Genomic DNA, 22,393 nt, shown 5'->3' with positions numbered 1-22,393 from the left:
CCTGGATGACTTTGGCCCATTCTTCCCCATTTAAACTGGGATCAGGCCTTTAATAATCTTATTAGTTTTTTGTACTTTTAATATTTCTTTGGACTTTATTCACTTTAAAGCCAATATAAAAAAAACTGTGTTTTATGAGTAAGAAAAAATGCTAGCAATTATATTTCCAGTGAATCAAGGTTTTATAATGTATTTAGTTGTATATGTACAATGGTTAATTTGGATTTCAAGATAAGCAAGTAACAAAAAAAGCTGTTGTTATTTACTCTCCAGAATGGACAAACCCCCTTGATAATAGCATCAGAGAAAGGAAATGTGGAGATAGTACATGAACTTCTAAAAAGAAATGCAGAAGTCAATGCCCAAGACGAGGTGAGATGATGCAGGGTTAGGTTATTTCAAGGGAAACAAAAAACAGTTAAAGTTAAGCTTGAATTCAAGTTTGTTGTTTGTTGTTCGAGTTTTTTTGTGTTTAAGTTAGCAGGGTTCTACAGTATTTCATATTATTATACAGCTAAAGAGCTATGTGCTTTATCAAGGGTTGATTAGATTATCAATCTTCATCCAAACACATTGGGACGTGTGGGGACTATTATGATAAGGCTAAAATTTTGCTATCTTTTTATGGCCTTAAAACTTTTATTTTGGGCCATAAAATGTTGGAAAAATCTGAGACTCCTAAGTTCCTAAACAGCCCTGCCAGGTATACAGTATGTGTGACCTTGAGAAAACCTTGCTGATTCATAATTCAGGTTCCTTAATCAGACTGATTATTGCCATTGAAATCCCTAATACCATGACAAAATGACATTTTATAAAACAAAGTCAGTGATAACAAATTCTATAAGTTGAATTGAATATTTTGTTTCAGCAGCATGCTAAATACTTTAAAGATGTAAATAAGTCCATTTGTAACACTATTCTGTCATGTCTTTATGTATCCAAATGATTCTCCTCCCTAAAAATTCAGTTTTAGGTTATGTCATATTATGTTGTTTCATCTTTCAATGAATTTCACAGGATGGCTGGACTGCCCTGATTGCTGCATGTAAGGAGGGTTGTTCTGAGGTTGCCAAAGAATTGCTGGAAAGTGGGGCCAGACTTCAACTAGCTGATGTGGTAAGGAGTTATCCATATGAAAGGTGTCAAAATCTAAGCAACAACTACGTCTATGTTTACACACATCCTGATGTATTTGAAATTGAGGGTCTTATTTAGGAACGGAACGTTTGATACTTGACAGGGGGGTGGCTAAATTTTTGGTCTTTTTTTTTCCTGGGCAGCTTTGCTGCATGATTTGTTTTCCAAAGGATTTGGCGATTGTTTTCTGCCAGTCATTACTTGCTTGATTTTTTATTTAAGGGACTGGATCTAGACTTGCTTGATTTTTTGTAAGAGAATCAGCCACCCTTTTGTGAAATACCAAATGTTCCTCGCCTTAGGCTTCCCATCCACACATGTCCGGTGCTTTCGGATACCAAAAGGCTGTCGATACAACATAAGTAAAATCTTTGTGTTTTTATAAAGTATGGCAAACATTATCATATGCTTTTGGCATTCAAACAACAAAACCATTATCAATATTCATGAACAACATGTTCAAACTCCATTATTCACCAAAAACTGGTAGTCGACTTTGCCAAATTTTTGTCCTTCAGGACAGACTACTCCATGGATTGACCTAAATTTGGTCGACAGGCCAATGGAACTGTAACGGTTTTTTTGTACTCTTTTTTGTTCTTTATTAAAAGAAGTAAGTTAAGGAGACTGTACGTAAATTAAACTTTGACAATCTATTCTTTGCTTGATCTCCGGGCAAGCAGTTCGCATCAACACACAAAGCATGCAAACACTTTATCATCCTCGCTAATTCGAGTAAATTCTATACAAATCCTTCTACTGTCTACTACCTACCTCTATGTCCACTTGCAAACAATGTCTTTCCTTCAATTTGTCATTCATCTTCTTCAAAAGATTAATGCAAACACATTTGCCCTACTTCCAAGCAATGGAGTTTATTATGTATGACGTCACAATCAATTTGCCGCCCAAACATGACCTAACGCGCGCGCTTTGTCACACAGGAAACCCGAATTTGAAGGGCGAATCAGAATTTTGAAGTGATTTGGGAACGTATTTGATTAAACACTTATCATTTACTAATTAGCGTGAAAGTTTGAAAACGATTAAAGCTATTATCATTGCACCATCTTTGTTTTTTTTTACCATATAAAGAAAGTGTTCTTGTTTTGTACAAGGTACCGGGCTACCTGTGGTACTTGGTGGTTACTTGTCCACAAACAAATCTGGCAATGTGCCAGAGAAACCTAGCAAGTTTATTTGCGGGTTTTAGGCTTCAAATAGTAAAGATATATTCAAAATCTATACATTTATGGAAAGCCGGAGGACCTAATGCCGAAAATCTTTGTTTATATCTAAATTCAAATTTATCACACACGTGTAAAAATACCTCAGGTAGCCCAAGCTCTATTTCTGCCTTATGATGTTATGATGATCTTACGGTAAACATTGTACCATTACAATACTTTATGGAAAATAAATAGGTAGATAAGTATTGTATTTATGTTTACATTTTGTGTTTTGTCTTTGTTTTTGAAGAATCTCGATTAAAACGCTGTTAAAACACTCACCCCCATTAGGCGAATGCCACAAGTCACAAGCCTAATTTTTGTGAGAAGGTTCATACATTTTCTGTACTCACCTGCATTGGCTTTCGCCTTAGAGATATTGTGAGAAAAAAAAGAGAAAAAATAAACTTGTTAAAATGAAAATGTTTAAAATTGTTTAAATCGGGATTCCTAAAAAAATACACCAAAGACGCTTTAATACGAGTAGACAACACGCAAAATGTTAATATAAACACGATACTTAATGCATTTTTCTTTTCATTTTTTTTTTTTCATTTTTCGTACAATGTTAGCGTGAGATAAATAGGCAAAACTAGATAGCCTGGGTTACCAGTGGTGTTTCCTTGTTTTTCTTACCCTCGCGACTTTTGTATTTCCCTCTAAAGGGTGGCTGGACCCCCCTCGTTTGGGCATCGTACAAAGGACACGCGGAAATCGTCAAAGACCTTCTGGCATTTGGCGCGGATCCCAATGAAAAAGGACAAGTATGTACATCGTATAAGTAAACCATTAATTTATTATTTCGTATAGGTAAACCATTCGTTTATTTCGGGTGCTTGTAAGCGAGAATGTGTCTCGTTGAAGGGGTTGGAATACAGATAATGTAAAGCGCCCATCCCGTTCAGAATGACCTGGTCCGGCGTGGAGTAGTGGGTTAAGTGTCGTACAGACTGTATGCAAGGATAGTAGGATAAATAGGTCCCTTCTCGAGACTTTGGCCTCCCCTTGACTCTCGCTTCGCGCCTTTTTTGGTAACACCTCGAAACACCGTTTACACCTTTGGGACTCCAGATTATAGGGACTATAGATCCTTTACTTTCGGCAAAGGATATCACTAAGATAGAGAACCCAAAAAAGAATATTCTTATCTTTAAATCGTCTTTTTCCTGGAGTACTTATTTGAGGAGCATCGTTTTATGTGTGGGTCACCATTAAAACTTGTCTCATTCTACTACGGCTGGTTCTACATTGTACTAAAACTTACCACTATCCTCCCGCCCTTGCTAAAGCTCTTGTGTGTATATCATCTAAATATGTATAAACGACTTAACAACCGAAAAGCGGGCTGAGATTGCGATCAATAGCCAAATGAATTTTAAAGTTGTACTTTAGACAAGTGCGAACAAGTCACCGTGATTAACAAAATCCAAGCAATCGCATTATGTGTTCGCTCATTGCTTCCTTTGGCAACTTATAATTCACTATGCTCGTAAAAATATTCATAAAAAGTTTTAAAAAATCAATCGCAGCCGATGACAAGCAAAATCAAATTTCAAGTAAAAATTTAATTATTCTACATATTTATTGTGCGGCTGTCTCAGTAATAACTATGCATTATTGATAATAATGGGAAGCCTTGAATAAGCACGGTACCTACCTGATGAAAATCCCATAAAGTTTAAAGGTCGTTTGGTCCATTCAAAGTTTGACCCGACCGCCCCCGGTTTGCTGCCAACGGAAGATTGTACACTGTGCCTTCAAGCCGATTATTCCGCGGGGGAAGACGTGGGATTTTTACAGTAAACGGTAGTTGAAAGAGTTGACTATATCCTCTAAATATCAGACAATATACAAATTTAAGAGTCTTATCTGGTTGTGTTGTTAGTTCCTTATTAAAATTTCATTAGTTTTGGTCTGATTGAATAGTGGGTAATTTGATTTTCTTTTCGGTCATACTCCTCAAACCTTTATTGTACACAATTGTTACCATCGTCCTTTCAACATCTATCGGGTTTCTGAGCAACCCCGCGCGATTCCAACCTTTTTTTTAAAGTTGTAACAAAGATTTTAACTGGTTTGTGGGGGCTATGTTTACACAGTAATGGTCGAATTGATTTCCATGCAACGTTACCCCAGCTGTCTGCTTATCTAAAAAATTACATTTTCCCTCTTACTTAGCACCGGCCTATAAGAGAAACGGATTACTCTGTGGTAAATCAAACCCGTTTCTCTTTGCGAGCCAAGGTCTCGCTGCGTTTGTTTATACGGTTTGCGGCAGAGCTTGGGCCTGTGCCCGTGTGGACTTAGCTACGACTAGTAGCGCGCTGGATGTAAAAGCTCTTGGGACACTGAGACAGGGCCGGGGTTTCGATTCTAAGTGGCTGGATAGCTGCATACATTGAAAAGTCATTATCACCTGGGCTCGGCAGGTGGATTACAAACAGGAGCATACTTTCACTTGAAGCGTCTTACAAGTTTGGCGATAACCCGCACTCTCTGAAAAAGGGCGCACTTTTATCGATAAGGGTTTCGCGGTCTGTCGCACCATGTTCGACCCGCCGTCAAGTACGTATTTGAGAATCTAAAGCCGGTGTTGTATGACGTTTGTAACGTCACTATCGTGTTATTGTGTTAAAATAATTCAAGTTAAACTTACGCATAAAACGCTTCTTTTAGTATACTCAAAACATAACGAAATGATAAAAGATATTTTGTCATACTTTCATGTTTATCCAAGGCCACAAGCATTCATTCGAACCGAATTGTGGTGTAAGCAAATGGAAACAAACGGGTGAATTGTGAATACATCGTATACATATTGTGATAATAGGCTTATCGTTCGATTGTAAATCCTCACAGTCGCTTGCTTTTCTTTTGAGTCTTACTCGTCTGTGATAAAAACAAAACAAATCAAATCTAACAAGTGCAAAGATAACAAAATAAGCCATCAAGCGCTTACGCATTGAATATTCAAACCATCACAAACCCTTAAAATGATTCTTGTTTGTAATCGAGCTCGAAAGACGCCTTCCTTTTCTTTATTTCGCAAAAAAAGGCAAAAATATCAATAACCCAATAAGTCTCAAAGAGCAATCATTTTAATGAATATCGCCATCACCATTTTTTTCTAACGCACGCGCGGTCGAACATTGTTTGCGTAACCTATCAATCAACAGCTGACATTCAGTTTAGTATTTGGATAGTGTAACGAGAGTACTTCTCTGAAAAAGATTAATCTTCTTCTTTGAAAAAGATTAAAAGAGGCGCTCCGTTTAAAACTCCGATGATTTGTGGAATATAGCATTTTGCTATTAGATACAAAAATGTTATATCTGATAACATCTTTTTTGTTCTAATGATTATGTGTTACTTCTTTGGGCCTAAACATAATAACTTTAATTTAACGTTTTAATTGCTTGCGACGCAAATCCAGACTTCAAGCAATTTCCCTGAATACTAGCGAATTTCACTAGGAAATATACAGTAGAACCTTATTCAATATAATTTTTCTTACACCTTGAATATATCCTTTACCATTTGATCATGCGCCTGATTTCATCATCGCGGTCGCAATGACACGTTCATCGCATCGAGAGATAATAAAAATGTTTCCTTATCATAAAATTTTTATTTAGCCGATATATTTAACTTATATTTGATCTGACGAATATTAACTCAAAATTATTAAACCGCTTTCCACAGAAAATCGTTCTTTTGTTTGGACATTGGGATGAAATACGCATAATGTAATAGGCCATTCCAGTAAGCATGAGCGCATCAAAATACAAACCTACCTCAATTACCAGAATGCAGCGCGTGCCTTTTTAGGCTTGCAGCAAACGAAGTGCGCGCTGCATTCTGGTAGTTGAGGTAGGGTTCCATGTCGGGTGCGCGCACATGCTTATAGCTGGAATGGCCTATTCACCACTTGTGGACTTGTTCTCTCGCAGCATGGGATGACCGCCCTCATCTGGGCGTCTGGCCGCGGACACAGTGAATGCGTGAAGGAGCTTCTCGATGCTGGAGCCTCTCCTGATGCCGCTGACAAGGTATGGTATTATTTCGGGCACTATGCTGACGTCAAATTTTGCTGGCACTTGTCTTTGAAAGGTGATAGGCGAACGTTTGCTTATGTATGAACAACTCCGAATGACACCAAAAATAGCGTGCGTATGAATTAACCATGGTCAACCAAACATATACCCACAGGAGCATTTTTCGAGGACATCTCTGCGTGGCAGAGTCGATCTCTTAAGCACCTCTAGGTATTCTCGCGCCCCTAAAGACTAACCGTCGTAAGGTGCATGTGAAAGATAAGCCCTGGCATGCCAGGATACCCCTGGGGTATGTAAGAGATGGGCCCTGGCATGCTAGGATACCCCTGGGGTATGTAAGAGATGGGCCCTGGCATGCTAGGATACCCCTGGGGTATGTAAGAGATGGGCCCTGGTGTGCCAGGATACCACTGGGGTATGCAAGAGACGGGCCCTGGCATGCTAGGATACCCCTGGGGATTGTAAGAGATGGGCCCTGGCATTCTAGGATACCCCTGGGGTATGTAAGAGATCGGCCCTGGCGTGCAAGGATACCCCTGGGGTATGTAAGCGACGGGCCCTGGTGTGCCAGGATACCACTGGGGTATGCAAGAGATGGGCCCTGGCATGCTAGGATACCACTGGGGTATGTAAGAGATGGGCCCTGGCATGCTAGGATACCCCTGGGGTATGTAAGAGATGGGCCCTGGCATGCCAGGATGCTTTTTGATCTTGTGACTTTTAGTCTTGAAGGTATCATGGCCAATCGGTAAAAATGCTCCAAAAAGTACCCTATATCACTCCTTCGTCGGTGACGAATTTTTTTCTCATTTATCAGTATGGCACTACTGCCCTAGTGTGGGCTGCACGAAAGGGACATCTTCAAGTCATCAACAATTTGGTGGAAAAAGGCGCTAGTATAGACATCGCAGGCACGGTAAGTACGTCACGTTGTAGTCGAGAATGTAAGAATGCCAGAGACGCTGATGATGGGTGGTAACGATGATGATTATGATGGTGGTGGTGTTAATGATGTTAATAATGATAATGCAGATTATGATGGGCCCTGCGGTGGTAGTCGTGCTGATGAAGGAGCTTATATTGGTTTGTAGTAGTGATCATGATGATAGTGGTGGTGATGATGGTGATGGCGATGGCGATGGCGATGGCGATGGCGATGGCGATGGCGATGGCGATGGCGATGGCGATGGCGATGGCGATGGCGATGGCGATGGCGATGGCGATGGCGATGGCGATGGCGATGGCGATGGCGATGGCGATGGCGATGGCGATGGCGATGGCAATTGTGACGATGGCGATGATGTTTTAACATCATCTTATTGAAATACTGCTGATAATGGAGCTTTCTTTCCATCGCTAGCGTGGCTGGACAGCTCTGATCATGGCGGCCAAAGGTGGCTATACGGATGTGGTGGATTATCTGCTACAGCGTGATCCTAACGTCAACGCCACAGACCAGGTAAAGGACAAGTCATTTTATCTTCTTCATTATTATCATCCTCATAATCATCGCTACATCACCGTCACCACCAGCGTCATCATCATCATTTTCCGCCATTGAGTCGCACAGAAAAAATATATTTACCATGCTGTTTGGTTCAATGAAACTCATGACAATTAAATAGCCTTTCTCAGAACCCGATTGTCTAACGTTTGAAAACTATCTGTAGGCATCGGACCATAATTATAAACTAATATATAATATAATTCTAGCACCTCCACAGGGCGTGTGGTTGGAATCGTTATTCTCTTGTGAGTGAACCCATTGCCCAAATGTAGTGTTACGGTTTTTCTTGTATTTATTACCATGAAGTGCCTTACATTATCGCCCTCCCCTCCAACCCAAATAATTCTTAATCTCGCGGGTTCGTGGTGGCTCATAATGTTTTTAAATACACAAACAAAAAGAGAATTACGTTGTGGATTTAGTGCTAAGGACTGAGATAAGAAACAGATTGACGCGGCATTTATTTTAAATCGACTCTATTTTACATCGACATCAAAATGCCAGATATTATACATCCGACGTCTAACGAATTGCCTCAGTTCTAAAATACTTAATAATCTTACAGTTATCTCGTTTTTTCTTAGTTATTGTTAGTAATTTATTTATCTTTTCTCATTCGAAATTTTTTCGGCATTTGTGGCGATTTGGACCCTATCACGTTTATTTACATTTCGCAAATTGCTCTGTTTTGAGCCAGATAAGGTATCTCGAGGTTTTCGTGGCGGGGAATCTATAATAAGTGAATATTTCTCTCGCGCTATCGCCGTTTTCTATAAGAAAGGAATGGCTTCTGTTGAGTCTCTTCTGTAATATCCATAAAATAATGTCTCATTCCCACTCATAACTTCCAGTAGTTTCTTTCCTGCTTGTACCCCTTTCTAATTGCTGTTTGAGATATATGTGTACTTTCAATTCCTATTCATATTATCTACTCTAGAATGGAAATTTATCATTTTAAGAGATGTTCGAATCAAAACAATTATCTCTGTTCACCACTTAAGTGCCATACTCCCTCGAGGGAAAAGAGTTCATCAAATGATGACAAAAAATCCATTTAGGCTGTGTCACCTTCCAACAAATTCGGCCATGTCTGAATCACTCGAAGAGAAAAAGTGACATAACACAAAGAAAAAGCCACAAGTGAGGGACCCCGAAGCGCTAGTGTAGGTTTGTTACCCTGAGCTCTATCTATACTTTTCACATTTTACCCAAAAGATTTTACATGATCTTTAACGACAATCCATCATCTATTGTTGTGTTCACTTGGGTGCTTTTGGGTCATCACAGTGTCTCTATGAATGGTATTCATGTGTTGGTTTGCCATTTTGCTTTATTTCGCGTTTGTTGTCCTTCTGGGTCCGTCTGAGGTTATTTAATTGTCATAACCACTAGTCGCGTGTTTTTGAGTCCACGCCGAGCTAAGACGATCTCCCTTAATATTCCCAATAGCAGTAAAGCACTATGTGAATTCGGCTCCTTAATTTCTTCTAGATGTTCAATCGTTTTTCCCCTCTCGATGAAAACTCGCATTTAATAATCTTCACGTCATTTTGGGCAAAATTCTATTTTTCTACCAGCACTACGGCAAATTAATCATTGATTGGCTTCGCATTGTCACTTACAACATTTCTCTCTCTTGTTTTTCAATCAACGACAGAGCATTTGTTTTTTCTATAAATCATGTACATTTCAGTACTGCGACAGATTTACCATAAATGTCCTTAAAAGTTGCATTTATAACATTTTGTATATTTTTTTCAATGGATTTCTCCTCTATCTTTCTCAAACACTTCTGATAACGATGTTTTTTTTCTAGGAAGGGTACTCTGCGCTTGCATGGTCGGCCAAGCACGGACATGAGCAGATCGTTCAGAAATTAATAGCAAAGGGAGCTTACTACAATCTGCCTGACAAAGTAAGAACTAACACTACACTATACTCAAATAATCTCACACTTATTGCGCCTCGAGAAAACACGCCTTTTTCTAAAAACACTACTGCAATAATATATTACAAAATAAGGCAAGATGTGCACAGTAATAAAGACGAAACAGATTGGGATGCCTGTGGTGCCATCTTGAGACCGCTGATCTGTCAATCTTCACGCAGACATTTCTGCGAAAATTCCTCCATTTTTACAGCACATTTAAAGAAAAGCTACGATAAGTGTGATACCCTGATTTACGCTACGCCAAGGGCATGTTTAACGTTTTGAAATGCCACAGGCTTAACAACAATCATAACACGTCGGACAAAGTCAACATCGCACACCCTTTAAAAAGGCTTTTAGATATTTCTAAGAAAAGATCGATTTTGCAGATATTTCGTTTTAATTTAAAGATAATGTTATTCATTTCGGTAGACTCAATGACTACTGCTGAGTGTTCGGGTCTGTGTGAAACTCACCTTAGGTTTTTAGATAATTAAAAGCTTAGACTTGTGCTATTGTTAACCCCTTTTAATGAATTCATTGAGCGTGACCTTTCTGGGTTAAGCACGCGCACTGATAATCACCTCTAATGAAGCACAAAGACCGAAAATAAAGCCATACGCATGTTAGACAAGTACAAAGCCTTAAGGATGGCAATGAACAAATGGAGCATGCCCACACGAAATCTTACGGCGATTTCGGCCGAGCCCGAGGAGGTTTAGTGGTAGATTTCATAGCATTAGGGGTTTGAACAATGGAGTCGAGGCAAGCAAGACCGCAGAATCCCCGAGCTGGCCAGCTAAAACGAACCAAATCCCTCCCGGCGCAACGGACATATGCACCATTTCTTCTGGTAAACAAACCGTACAGTATTGACCACATCATACACCATTATAAACCAATTTAGAATCAGGTCAAAATGTCCTGAGCGATCGTAACGATGGTTAGAAAATGATAGGCCTTTCATCTCGTTTTCCAAGCTTGAAACAGAGGTTAGAATTATGAACAGAAATTCCTTTGTTGTTTTCGCAAATCTGTAAAACAGACTTTTTTTCAATGACGCTAGTCAAAACCAACTCACCTTAGATAAATTCTGCTATTTGTTCGGGTGCTCGAAACTTCAACAATTTAAATATTTCATTTGCAAAATGGGTTTCATAACAGGTAGCATGTTAAATAAGAACAAATTATTTTAAGATCATTATTCAGCGTTTTTGATTTGGTGATCTCTTCCTTGTTTTCGAAGCTTAAGTTCAGTCCTATCTATTGCAGTTTAACGACAGATGAACTTCTATTAGCCTCAGTGTTTGCTAGCCATCAGCACATAGTAGAAGGTGTTTCGTATCTGTTCGGGTTTTTATTGCTTTTCCTCTCTCTTTCTGTCCAATAATCGTTATTTGATTCTCGATACCAACAAAGAAAAGTTTTTTTCTCGTCATAGTTATGATTGTAGCAATTGTACTAGATTTATTTTCGTGTTAATGATTTTAGTTTTACGTGACTCCGGAAGGAAATTAAATCATGACGTGACATGTTTATTAGTTGTGTTTCGTAACGCAATAGCAAATATATTGTTGAAACAAAGGGTCTAGATTGGGTCCAAAGACAAGTGTTAAAAGCACGGGTTTTTTAAAAATTGGATTATTAATGTAAATGGTGATATGAAATTGTAGCATTTTGTTCGCTAAAAAAACAGTTATTATACATTTGTGTACAACTTACACAAATTACGGTCTCCCATATATTATATGTTGTATATTAGTGTCTCCCTTATTTTACTTGTTATATATTTGTGTAAAGCAATTACAGTCTCACATAGTTTAAATGTTATATATTAGTGTATAGCATATACTCCGTAGTATACATTAGTGCATAGCAGCTACACGGAGGTAATTGAAAGTACGTAGCCGATGTGTGAAGATACCTAGAGCCTAGTTTACAAATAATGTTGGTATTTTATAATATCAGTTAAGGAAGCTCATTATCGATTACATGCTGATGATGTTTGGATTCCGTGCATACGAGAAAGGAAAAGCCAAAACATGCTACTATAGAGATTTGAATTTTGATCCTTTTTTTTTTGCAGTATATGTTCTAAACATTTGAAAGTTACCGGGAAGATTCGAATACGCGCCTGGGGTGGTTATTAAACGTCTCTTGTCTTGGGGGCCGAGAGGCACTTACTTTATTTTGACGGGCAATCCCAGTTTCATAATCGCTTGAGAACAAAACTCTATTAGATAAACTGAAACGACAGTAAATCATCGAATCATTACGGTAAGCTTTTAAAAGCTACTTGTCCAAACGTCGGGAAAGCGGTGTTCTAACCTAGCATCTGATTGGCTCGCGCAGGAAGGGGAAACGGTGCTGATCGCCGCGTCACGTGACGGTCACGCGGAAGTCGTGCGCACTCTTTTGAGCAAGTTTGCTGAGGTGGACGCCGTCGATAGCGTAAGTCTCAAGGGATTACCTATCATATCAATTACTTATAAATGACTTATTAATGACTTATCAATTACTCATCATCATCTTCCTGCATTCAGGAGCGGGCCAATGGGTGATGGTGTGCCAATATTAATGCAGAATATTTTTTGAAGGAAAAGTTGTGTAGGATTTTTAAGAAATCTGTCATTTTTGTCTATAAGAATTTGTGTTACAGGGCATTTTTTTTATTTATTTTTTTTTTGTATTACCTTCGCTTTCCAAGTCAGCAACTTTATATCATGATTCATTTTTTCTTTGAACTTTTTTTTGTATTTAAACTGTATAAATGTTTAAGTATTCACTTTCTTAGTTTTCCATAACGCGTAATTGACCCCTTAAAATCCACAAATGGTTGAGTGTAAATGTTTCGGCTTTTTTTTCAGAACAATTAGAGTTTTGAATCCTACGAACAGTTACCTCTTTTTCAAGACATCATCCAGATCACCAGTGCATAAAAACGCTATCTGTTTTTGTACAAACCTGTCGTGGGATACTGATTTATGCCAAACCTAGTGAGAGGGCAGGTTAAAATATTTAAAATATTGTTTGTTTCAAATAGGAGGGTAAAACAGCTTTGTTCCACGCCGTCGAGAAGGGGTATACGAACATTGTCAGAGATCTTCTCGAAGCGGGAGCCAAGACCGAAGTCATAAATAGAGTGAGTTGAGTATAAACAAGAGACCATGATATACATCATGGTCTCTTGGTATAAAGCTTATACCAACATTATAAGAGATCTTCCCGAAGCGGAGTAAGAATGAAATTTGAAAAGCAAGACACTCGTAATGGAGCTGGGCACTGCCATATGTAAGTCACGCCGAGATGGAGTTGTGGGTGCAATCAAGGGCTATAGGATAGTTGACTTTGTAACCGCCCCAGGCCTTAACGTGAAGGAACCGAAGGGATAGCTGAATTACAGCTATAAGTTTGCGCGCGCATAACAATAGAAACCTATCTCAACTACCAGAATGCAAGGCGCGCTTTTTTAGCTTACATCAAACAAAGCGCGCGCTGCATGCCGGTAGTTGAGGTAGGTTCCCATGGTGAGTACGCGCGCATGCTTATAGCTGGAATGGCTAATTAGTAACCAGGCCTCCGCGTAAAGGAACCAAGGGCTATAGAATTTTCCACTTGGTAACCGCCCCAGGCTTTCTCCAACAGGAAATTATATCCGCAAATGTGTCTAAATGTCATATCCATCTGAAAACTCTACGGCCGCTTTTGCTAGTAAGAAATTTTATACATCGTATTAATGTAGCCGACAAATAAGGCTGCGTTGTTTTAAAGAAATGCCGTTTACTAAAGACTCAGTGTTTTTACTGCAGGAGTTCGAGACGCCGTTAATCCGTGCTACGTTAAAGAAGCACACCGAATGTGTCGCACTTCTCCTTGAAAAGGGCGCGCAAGTGTCAGCAGCTGATAGGGTAAGAACTGCTGTCAATAACCGAAAATCATCTTCATTTTGTAACTATATTTAAGTGCTGTATTTATATTGTTTCAGAGAGGGGATACCGCTGTGCATATAGCGGTACGCGGGCGCTACAAGCGTATTTGTGAGCTTCTCCTTCGAAATCCCAAAGACGCGCGATTACTCTATCGACCAAATAAAGCAGGGGAAACGCCATATAACATCGATAGACAGCATAGAAACAGTATACTGACACAGATATTTGGTACAGGTAAGTGCCCTCGTCCAGATCTTTGCACATTGCCAATCCGACCAGCGTAAATACTTGTTTTTAGCGCACCCTTTAAGCCATAATAGGGACCTTACGTAACGGCGACGGCATCATTCAAAAACGGTGCGCGCGCTCACGGATTGCTGAAAAACGGCATTGTCGTCTGCGACTGCTAATCTATAACGGCATTTTCCTATTTTCACGTTCTTAGCGCGCCGTCAGGAACGTCAGCGGTTATTTTGGAATATCCTTGGAATATTCGGATAAGCGCCCTTCCCTTTTGAGTGATATTGAATGACCCCAATGGGGGATTTATTCACTCTAAAGTTAACTGGTTTCCGGGATTGCTTACTTTGAATGTCATCTTATATCGTTTAATCTGCTTCCATTACCCATAGGGCTATTCGCGACGGGTAAGAAGCATAGCGAGGAAGCCATGGGATATGACGTTTACACTAGCGCTCTGGCTGACGTACTGTGTGAGCCCTCACTCAGCATGCCGCTGACCGTAGGAATGTATGCGCGATGGGGAAGTGGCAAATCGTTTGTATTGCGTCGGCTGCAAGGTGAGTGTCGAGGGTCAAGGTCAAACGGGTTAGTCCTCGCGGGTTATTAGGGACATTTTAACAGACCAAATCTAACCTGAACCTTGCACACCAAGGCTTTATTGTTTACGATAATATCGTAATCGCTCGTTGCCATTGTTCTTATCTAAGGGAAGAATATTTTATTTCATGTACTTCGTGTTACACAAATGGCGTAGGTAAATGCTGTGGTGTTGAAAGGTGTTCATGCTGGAATGTTAAGATATTGTTGGACTGCCAGTGCTGAAAAACGCAAGACTAGTTCCAGTATCGCGCGGTTAAACTAGCCGTTTTGTTTTGAAATGGCGGCTTTTTACCGGCAAACTGTCACATTTTGGCGAATGCTAAGAAAACTAGACCAAACCTAAGGCTATAATTTTCTTTATGACTCCCTCATTATCACACAAATCTGTCATCTTTTGAACAGTATTGTTTTAATGCTGTACAGTTAGTCAAATCAGCGACTGAGTCAGCCTTTCGTACCTTTTCTCAAACGATTCAACACTACGATTGTGCTTGTTTTCGCCAGAGCACGCGCATGCGCATACGTTATTCAGCACTGTCTGTTGGACTATATTTGTAAACCCATAGTGTCGTCCGGTCCAGCAACACTGTGCTAGTAGTGTTCTCAAGTGTCTTGTCTGTTCGTTTGCAGACGAGATGCGAGAGTTCGCCCACCAAGACCTCCGCCCCGTCTTCCATTTCTCTCGGTTCATCTTCATCATGGTCCTCGTCATCGCCACCATCATCGGGGTCATCCTTTGGGCCGCGGTCGGGCTGGTCGAGGGCATCTGCGTCGGTCTGGCCATTTTCAGTGGCTGTTACTGCCTCTTCTTTTGCGCCTACGTCACAGACCGGAAATCTAACAACGGAGATGCTCCATCTTGCTCCATCGGCAGCTACGTCGCAACCTCCGTCACGACTCTAAAGCTGCTATCTCAGCTGATCTTCTGCATCCCTCCGTGCCCTAGCGCTATGAAGCCCGCATTACCAGTTCGCTTCTTGTTTACGGATTTCAGCAAGCTTACTTGTAGTGGAAGCGAGGCGGCATCGCTTGTTGGGATGATCGAGACGTTATGTGATGTTGTCGAGGCTGAGTTTGGGTTCTTCGTGACGCGGTTGTATCGCGTGTTTCGTGCACCTTCCGCGGAATACGAGGACATTGGCTACACGGAAGCGCGCTGGAAACGCTGCTGCTGTTGTATACCCACCTTTATAATCTTCTTATTTATTATTGTGTGCGGGTTGATGAGTGCGTCTTTGTTCACTGTGTACGATACCTCTGGGGGTTCTATCGTGACTGGTCTGGAGATTTCCACCGCATCTATTGTCGGAGTTGCCGTCCTTGTACACTTGCCAACTCTTTGCTCTATATTGTACTCGCTTGTGTTTTCGCAAAAGAAGAGAATTTCTGTTGTTGCGACGCAACTTGGGCTGAAAGAGGAAGGCTTTATTCACGCTTTAAAACAAGAAGTGGAATTATTAACTGATCTGGTGAACTGTGTAGATGGTTTTACCAGACACCAGACTCGTATCGTTGTTGTCATTGATGGGCTTGATAATTCAGAGCAGTCCAAGGTGCTTCAACTGTTAGACTCAGTCAACCTTCTCTTCACGGACCCTGATGCACCCTTCATCATCCTAATGGCGCTAGACCCGCGTGTCATTATCCGCGCTATTGATCAAAGCTTCAGTAGTATCCTTCGCGAGTCGCACATCAGCGCGTCAGACTATCTAAAGAGTATTGTCCAACTCCCATTTTATCTCCCAGAACCAAAATCTAATTACACAGGGGTTCTGCCTGCCAATATAACGGCTCTTCTAGAAGATGTGCGCCATAATGCCCGAGATAATGAGGGGAACGAGGATGGGCGTCCTGCGAGCATTGTGCACGATGACCTGGAGTGGGACGGAGAGATGCTTCATTTTGATAACGAGAAGAGTGCGAACATGAATCGCATTCATAGAGATCTGCATAACTGCAATGGCGGTGTCCCGGGCCGTATTCACCCCGATATGGACCTGGACGCGTCGATACTCTACGAGCCTAACGAAGAGGAGCTGTGTCTCGCACACGATCACCACCAGCGCGAACTCGAGATGGAGGAACGAAGAAAAATCTCAGCAGATTTAGCACAGGTCCTTGCTGACAACGAGACGGTAAATCCACTAGGAGTCAAGCGTCTGATGAACATAGTCTCGCTCACATGTCGCTTACTTCGTGCGAGGAATATCGAGTACTCGTGGAAACGACTGGCAGCGTGGGCGAGTCTCGCGGACGGCTGGCCCTACAAGACCTCGTGGCTTGTTCTCCTCATTGAGGACAGTAATACTCACATAAGGGACAACATGTCACTTAAAGACTTGTACGAGGCTACTCTTTCGGCAATGCCCGTCATTAACGAAGTCGACTGCATGGTCGACGGGGACCCTGTGTATTTTGAGACATTCCTCTCTTCCCATCAGCCTCTGCTGACCGCGTCGGATATTCGTCGCTTTCTGTTGTGTACTGTTCACTTGGATCACTCGCTCAGGAGACAGATGGTGGAGTTTTTGCAGTCCGCTGCGATACCTAATAAGTCAGAGACTGAGAGTTTGGGCAAGCGAAGTTCTGGTTATCAGGTGAGTAAGCTCTCGTTTCACCGCTCTCTCTTTCCCCCTCTCTACAATTCCTTTCTTTCTTCCTCTCCCTTCCTTCCTACCTACTTGCCTGCCTACTAATCAACCTGTTTATCCTTCATTATTCGTCCTCCACAAGGCCCCATTTTCCTTTATACCCTTCCTCTAATCCCTTGTCAATCTTTCTTACACTTTCTGCTTCAACCCCACAACGTATTTAACTCCAGACACACACCGCTAGGGTGAAAGGTTTGTATGGTGAAAATCTGAAATTATTGCGGTTTCTCTCACACGCCTCTATACTCCCTCTGTATTTCTTCACTTCTCACTCTTCCTGTCTCTCTACTTTCTGCCCTTGTTCCAATTATGTTTTCCACTGTTTTGGACTAAAATATATTTTTGTGAACAGATAAACGCGTTGCTAGGCGTCAAGGACAAGCAGGTCAACCTAGTGGCGCTCACCATCGATGACGTCTGCAAACAGGTCCATGCCTACCTAAACGGGCCGCGCCCATATCCCCTATACATCCCGTGTACCGACCGACAAGTGTAGTGCTATTAATCTTTATTATTTTTTTAAGTCTTTCGATCCGACTTGCGTGGAAATGCTGTTTTGTTGGTATTTTGAATACTCAAAACTCTCATCATTTATTATTTTTTTTAAGTCTTTCGATCCGACTAGCGTGATAATGCTGTTTTGTTGGTATTTTGAATACTCAAAACTCTCATCATTTAAACATCAAACTTTCCCTGTATTATTTGATCCTTTAAAAATATAATTCAGATGTTTTAGTTGTAGGATGAATTGAAATTCGCCATAATTCAAGTGGATTTAATTTACTACTGAGCTGAGCATCTTATTTGTACAGGGCTTCATACTCTACGAAACTACGCGTAAAGCAAGCTGGATGGACAGTGAAACAAGACTTATTTGGTGTTTTTTTTTCTCATCTCTTCAATTTCGTTTTTTTTTAGCTCGCAGAGCTTGAAGGCCTCGACCAAAAGCAGATCTCATCGTACCAAGGGATCGTCACCGAAAACAACATCAACGGCAAAGTGCTGGCGACTTGTGATCTGACGGAGCTTGGCCAGATTATGGGCATGACATTCGGTGATTGGCAGCTGTTCAGGGCCTGGATACTAAACGCACGCTTTCCCCAGGAATGCGGCACTTGGTAAGTTATACTGCAGAAAATCTGTTCGTTATATCGAGGGTTCGTTATATGTTATACTGCAGAAAATCTGTTCGTTATATCGGGGGTTAAAAATATCGAGGTTCATAAGTCTTACTGTTATTTTGGCCGGGCTGATGGAAGGGAATTGTTCTATACCGAGGACTTTGTTATAAAGAGGTTCGTTAAATCGAGCTTCCACTATAACTAAACCCATACCAATATAAAGTTTGACTCGTCCTTTGTGCTAATACAACTAGTGAGGATAAAAATAATAAGCATTTAGATACAGAACATATGTTTCCATTGCCCAGTGATTGTCCTTGATTTAACTCGCATTATTTCGTTGAAAGGGATTTATCATAGCCCATCACACAATATAGATGATAGTATTCATACTTTTGCAGTCACGCAAATGGAAGATGTGTCAGTCCTGGTGAAATGAACTGTCAATTATTAAAAACTTCATCAGGTGAGTTACACGTTAATGGCGTTTTGAACACTCGACATCACCATCTTTGCAGTATTAAGCCAAGGGCATCCCCCGAGTAGGCGCGTACCCTGGATTTACTAAGGGGGTTGCGCAGTCACCCAATAAGAGTTGACCCACAATTTGGCAGCCAGGGGGAAAGGGTGTAACCCCCCCCCCCCTTTTGTCGGAGCGCTTTCAATGCACACTACTTCCAAACCCTTTCTAGTCTTCTAAGGAAAGGTAATGTCAGAGTCAGAAGGAGGGGAGGCAGCGTATTTTTATCTTGTCCATTCTTACAGCTAAAGTACCTTATAGTCTACTATGTGCTATAAGTTATACAGTTATTTAATTCCATTACTCTTTTCATACCTATAGCTGGTTGGGACCAGGGAGTGCTTGGTACTCCACGGCGCAGCATGGCTATGTCCGAGGTCACGTGCGAAGTGGGTGACGCCGCAGGAGCTGTTACCGTTCCAACCTCCCCAGTCTCTCACGGTTCCCCCGTCACGTCCCAACCGACAGCAGAGGATGAGGACGCAGAAAAGGTGAGCCATACCCGGTGTACACCTGTTTCATGTGAAGACGCCGGGCAAACGGCGTATTACAATGTTTTCAAGGCGAATTGTAAACAGAGGCCATTGTTCTGTATCATATTCGCGGCAAATACAGGGGAATACAAAAGAATTATCTAACTCTCCATGTAGTGTATAGGTGGTCGCATTGATAGATAGTCTACAAGCGCGGTATTATGTAGGTGGGTTTGTATGAAAAGGCATGCTTTTATTTGCATTAAAAAGTACCACTTGACTGTTTATTATCTTCATCATCGAAAAGTTGCCCAACTTCGGCTATCCGTCCTACGACAGTTAGCCTATCTGTTGCAACAAAGCCTGTATATTTTTTGTTTGTTTGTTTTAACGCCGTTATGGCGAACGTTTTCACTCGGTAGCGCTATTCTGGAGGCTTTTGTAGAACTTCCGTGACACGCCCCATAATAACCTGATATTTGTAACTATGTTTACTTTGATAAGATATCAATTTGGTGAGAGAATACATGATCGTAAAACCCATGGAAAACTTGCGGTTTTGCTTTGCGTAGCTGCAGGCCTTATTCAAGTGGGCAGGTGACTCTAACCTTTGGAACTAACTTTTATACATCCAATTTCAGGTACCAGAAATCATTCTCCAGCCTCCGTCAGCTCCAGATTCAGAGGACGACGAAAATTGCGAGACAACTGAGACAGAGCTTGAAAGTCACAACGAACAGGATGGCAAACCAGTGCGAGTACTTCAAACATACAAACGCAGCAAAGAGGAGAAAATAGCAGAAGAAGAGATGGAGGGAAGGATGGATAACGCATCAGGGAAGCTGAAGAGGAAAGAAGAGACGCTCATTGAACTAGAAGACGACGAAGGAGACTCAGACTTGCCGCCTTTACCCCCACCTTGTTACAGAGACGACGAGGAGGATCTCCCAACTCCTCCTTCTTATAACAGCTTGACCAGGATGAAAAAGCGACAGAGCCCAGATTTGATGCTCTTTAGCGAGGAGGAAAGGAAGAATGAAGAGAAGAGGTCAGATGATGATGATCTTTGGATACCTAAGAAAAGACCCGATCGGCAGTCGACAGGAAGCGCGGACTTCCCCCCTCCACCCTCTCCTCCCACACTAGAAGCGATGGAATGCACATGCGAGATGTTAAACGAAAGCTTGCCTGATCAAAGCGGCTTATTCTTTGAGCCTACCGGGCTTAGTAACGAAGAAAGACCATCTCCTATTGTCCTGACAATGGGGCGTAACGGTCCACAAACGAATGCGGTCGCGGTCAAGAAAAATGATCCGAAAAGTAGTCCTCCCACATCGCCGAGGTCAATAACCTCTACTCAGTCTCAAACAACGAGCAATTCCTTTTCAAACCATAGAACATTCCTAGCCACATCGACTCCCAAAGATAAGACCTTAAACACGAGCAAAAGTATTCCGGAAAATATGAGACCGCTTTCAGCATCAGATGTCGGTCGTGCGGCGATAAATCCACCCATTAAACAAAAGGCAACTTCACAGGGATTTGTGAGTCCTGAAGGGGGGTCCCCACCGCATAACAGCGGCGAACACATAGATTTTCCCCCACCCCCTCCGCCTCTAACTCACCACTCGCCTACTTCGCAACAGAATTCACCATGGGTACCCCTAATGCAGCGGTTTCAACTCGACAAGGATTCGACAGTTGTAGAAATGGACAATCCGTCAGCGCAAAGGCGCCCGAGGCCAAAGACGGCACCGGTTGATCACAAAGAGCAGAAGTTCCGAACTTATACACCATCTCCTAAGCCAACGTTTGTGGAGGTTAAAAAGGGTGATCAGAAGAAGGATAAAAAGAACGAAACGTGCGTTTAGCACCTGATTGAGAGTATTTGTGTGGGTGTGGGACTAGCAGTGCAAAGCTGGGTCAATCCAACTTGAATCACATACGATGCTCGTCACAATTCATTACAAGTAATACAGCGGTAAACGTGAAGCGATATAGGGTTATCCCTAAAGATCAATCTAACATCTTGTTTGTTGCGTTAAGCTTCATTTCAATTTTAATGTAAAAGCTCTATAACGCAATAGAAGTGACGTAACATGGAAAAGCTCTGTGACGTAATAAAAGTTACGTAGGGTGTCATCTAGGGAAAATGGTGGAGACACGTAGCCATATTTTAGCCACTTCTTGTGTGATGAAAAATATTATTATATTATTGAAGTTTCCTAAGAAAAACCTGAAACAAGGCTGTTCAAGGCCATTATGCTGCTTATCGAGAATTTTTAATCACAAGTATAAAATTATTATGACCGAGACCTTTTTATCATACGGCAAGTTCAGTAATATGATCTTGGTTGTATTTGATTATGTAATTTCTCGAATAAGCGCCACATGGAATGCCACGCCTTTTCTAATATATTGTAGGACTTTTATATCTTTGCATAGAATGGTTAAACTTATCCCTGCTACCAGTTAGCAGGTAACTAGGGAGTGGTATTTCGACGTGGCCTTTTCGAAAAAATACCATATATCAAGGGGAAGGAGAGAAAGCGATAGTGATGCGCCCTTCCCACATTGTAGTCCCGGATTTCTTGAAGAACCAAAAGTATATTCCCAAATAAATACAGTTTTATACAGAATAGCGTTTTCTTGCCACACCTTGGAGGTGTTGGTCATCATATATTTATTTTACGCAGTTTTAGAAAATGCATTAAATTATTACAGCAGAATAGGATAGGATAGGATAGGATAGGATAGGATAGGATAGGATAGTATGGGAAAGCGGATGTGTTATTGTATCAGAAAACAATGCCGCTTACTTTCCTAGGCCCTTTTCAATTGAAAGCGTGGGTAGAGTTCAGTTTAAAATATTAGATTGTAGCGCTGTTAAATTATAGACAAATATTTGTTACTCGATTTTCAATATTGCATATCACAATTTGCGTAACAAGACTGTACCTTATTGCCCGGAATAAACGAGAACCGCTACCAAGCA

At 41.2% G+C, this 22,393-nt stretch overlaps 1 protein-coding gene and 1 long non-coding RNA gene across 5 annotated transcripts in view; one reads left to right on the top strand and one right to left on the bottom strand.

Annotated features, from left to right (window-relative positions):
- Positions 1–2,054, bottom strand: part of LOC116616136 — a 17,563-nt gene extending 15,509 nt beyond the window's left edge. The window contains exon 1 of the long non-coding RNA XR_007313999.1: positions 1,915–2,054. This is a non-coding gene — a long non-coding RNA (uncharacterized LOC116616136). The remainder of the gene's footprint in view (positions 1–1,914) is intronic.
- The window catches only part of LOC5506771 (kinase D-interacting substrate of 220 kDa), a 27,316-nt gene extending 4,923 nt beyond the window's left edge, over positions 1–22,393 (top strand). For 2 of the 4 annotated variants that reach the window (XM_032375199.2, XM_032375198.2), the window contains 18 exons: positions 274–372; positions 1,021–1,119; positions 3,035–3,133; positions 6,320–6,418; positions 7,242–7,340; positions 7,785–7,883; positions 9,748–9,846; positions 12,214–12,312; positions 12,905–13,003; positions 13,671–13,769; positions 13,847–14,024; positions 14,423–14,590; positions 15,264–17,230; positions 17,637–17,711; positions 18,203–18,402; positions 18,807–18,871; positions 19,247–19,416; positions 20,040–22,393. In XM_032375199.2, coding sequence (XP_032231090.2) covers positions 274–372; positions 1,021–1,119; positions 3,035–3,133; positions 6,320–6,418; positions 7,242–7,340; positions 7,785–7,883; positions 9,748–9,846; positions 12,214–12,312; positions 12,905–13,003; positions 13,671–13,769; positions 13,847–14,024; positions 14,423–14,590; positions 15,264–17,230; positions 17,637–17,711; positions 18,203–18,402; positions 18,807–18,871; positions 19,247–19,416; positions 20,040–21,269 — 5,043 coding nt within the window. In that variant the 3' untranslated portion in view covers positions 21,270–22,393. Of the gene's footprint in view, positions 1–273; positions 373–1,020; positions 1,120–3,034; positions 3,134–4,701; positions 4,935–6,319; positions 6,419–7,241; positions 7,341–7,784; positions 7,884–9,747; positions 9,847–9,878; positions 10,715–12,213; positions 12,313–12,904; positions 13,004–13,670; positions 13,770–13,846; positions 14,025–14,422; positions 14,591–15,263; positions 17,231–17,636; positions 17,712–18,202; positions 18,403–18,806; positions 18,872–19,246; positions 19,417–20,039 lie in introns of those variants that run through there. The other 2 variants (XM_032375200.2, XM_032375201.2) reach the window with 2 other exon arrangements.

The sequence above is a fragment of the Nematostella vectensis genome, chromosome 10 (assembly GCF_932526225.1).
Source record: "Nematostella vectensis chromosome 10, jaNemVect1.1, whole genome shotgun sequence".
In the NCBI taxonomy this organism is placed as follows: Eukaryota; Metazoa; Cnidaria; class Anthozoa; order Actiniaria; family Edwardsiidae; genus Nematostella; species Nematostella vectensis.
Note: the sequence above shows the minus strand (reverse complement) of the source record. Positions and strands in the feature narration are given on the sequence as shown.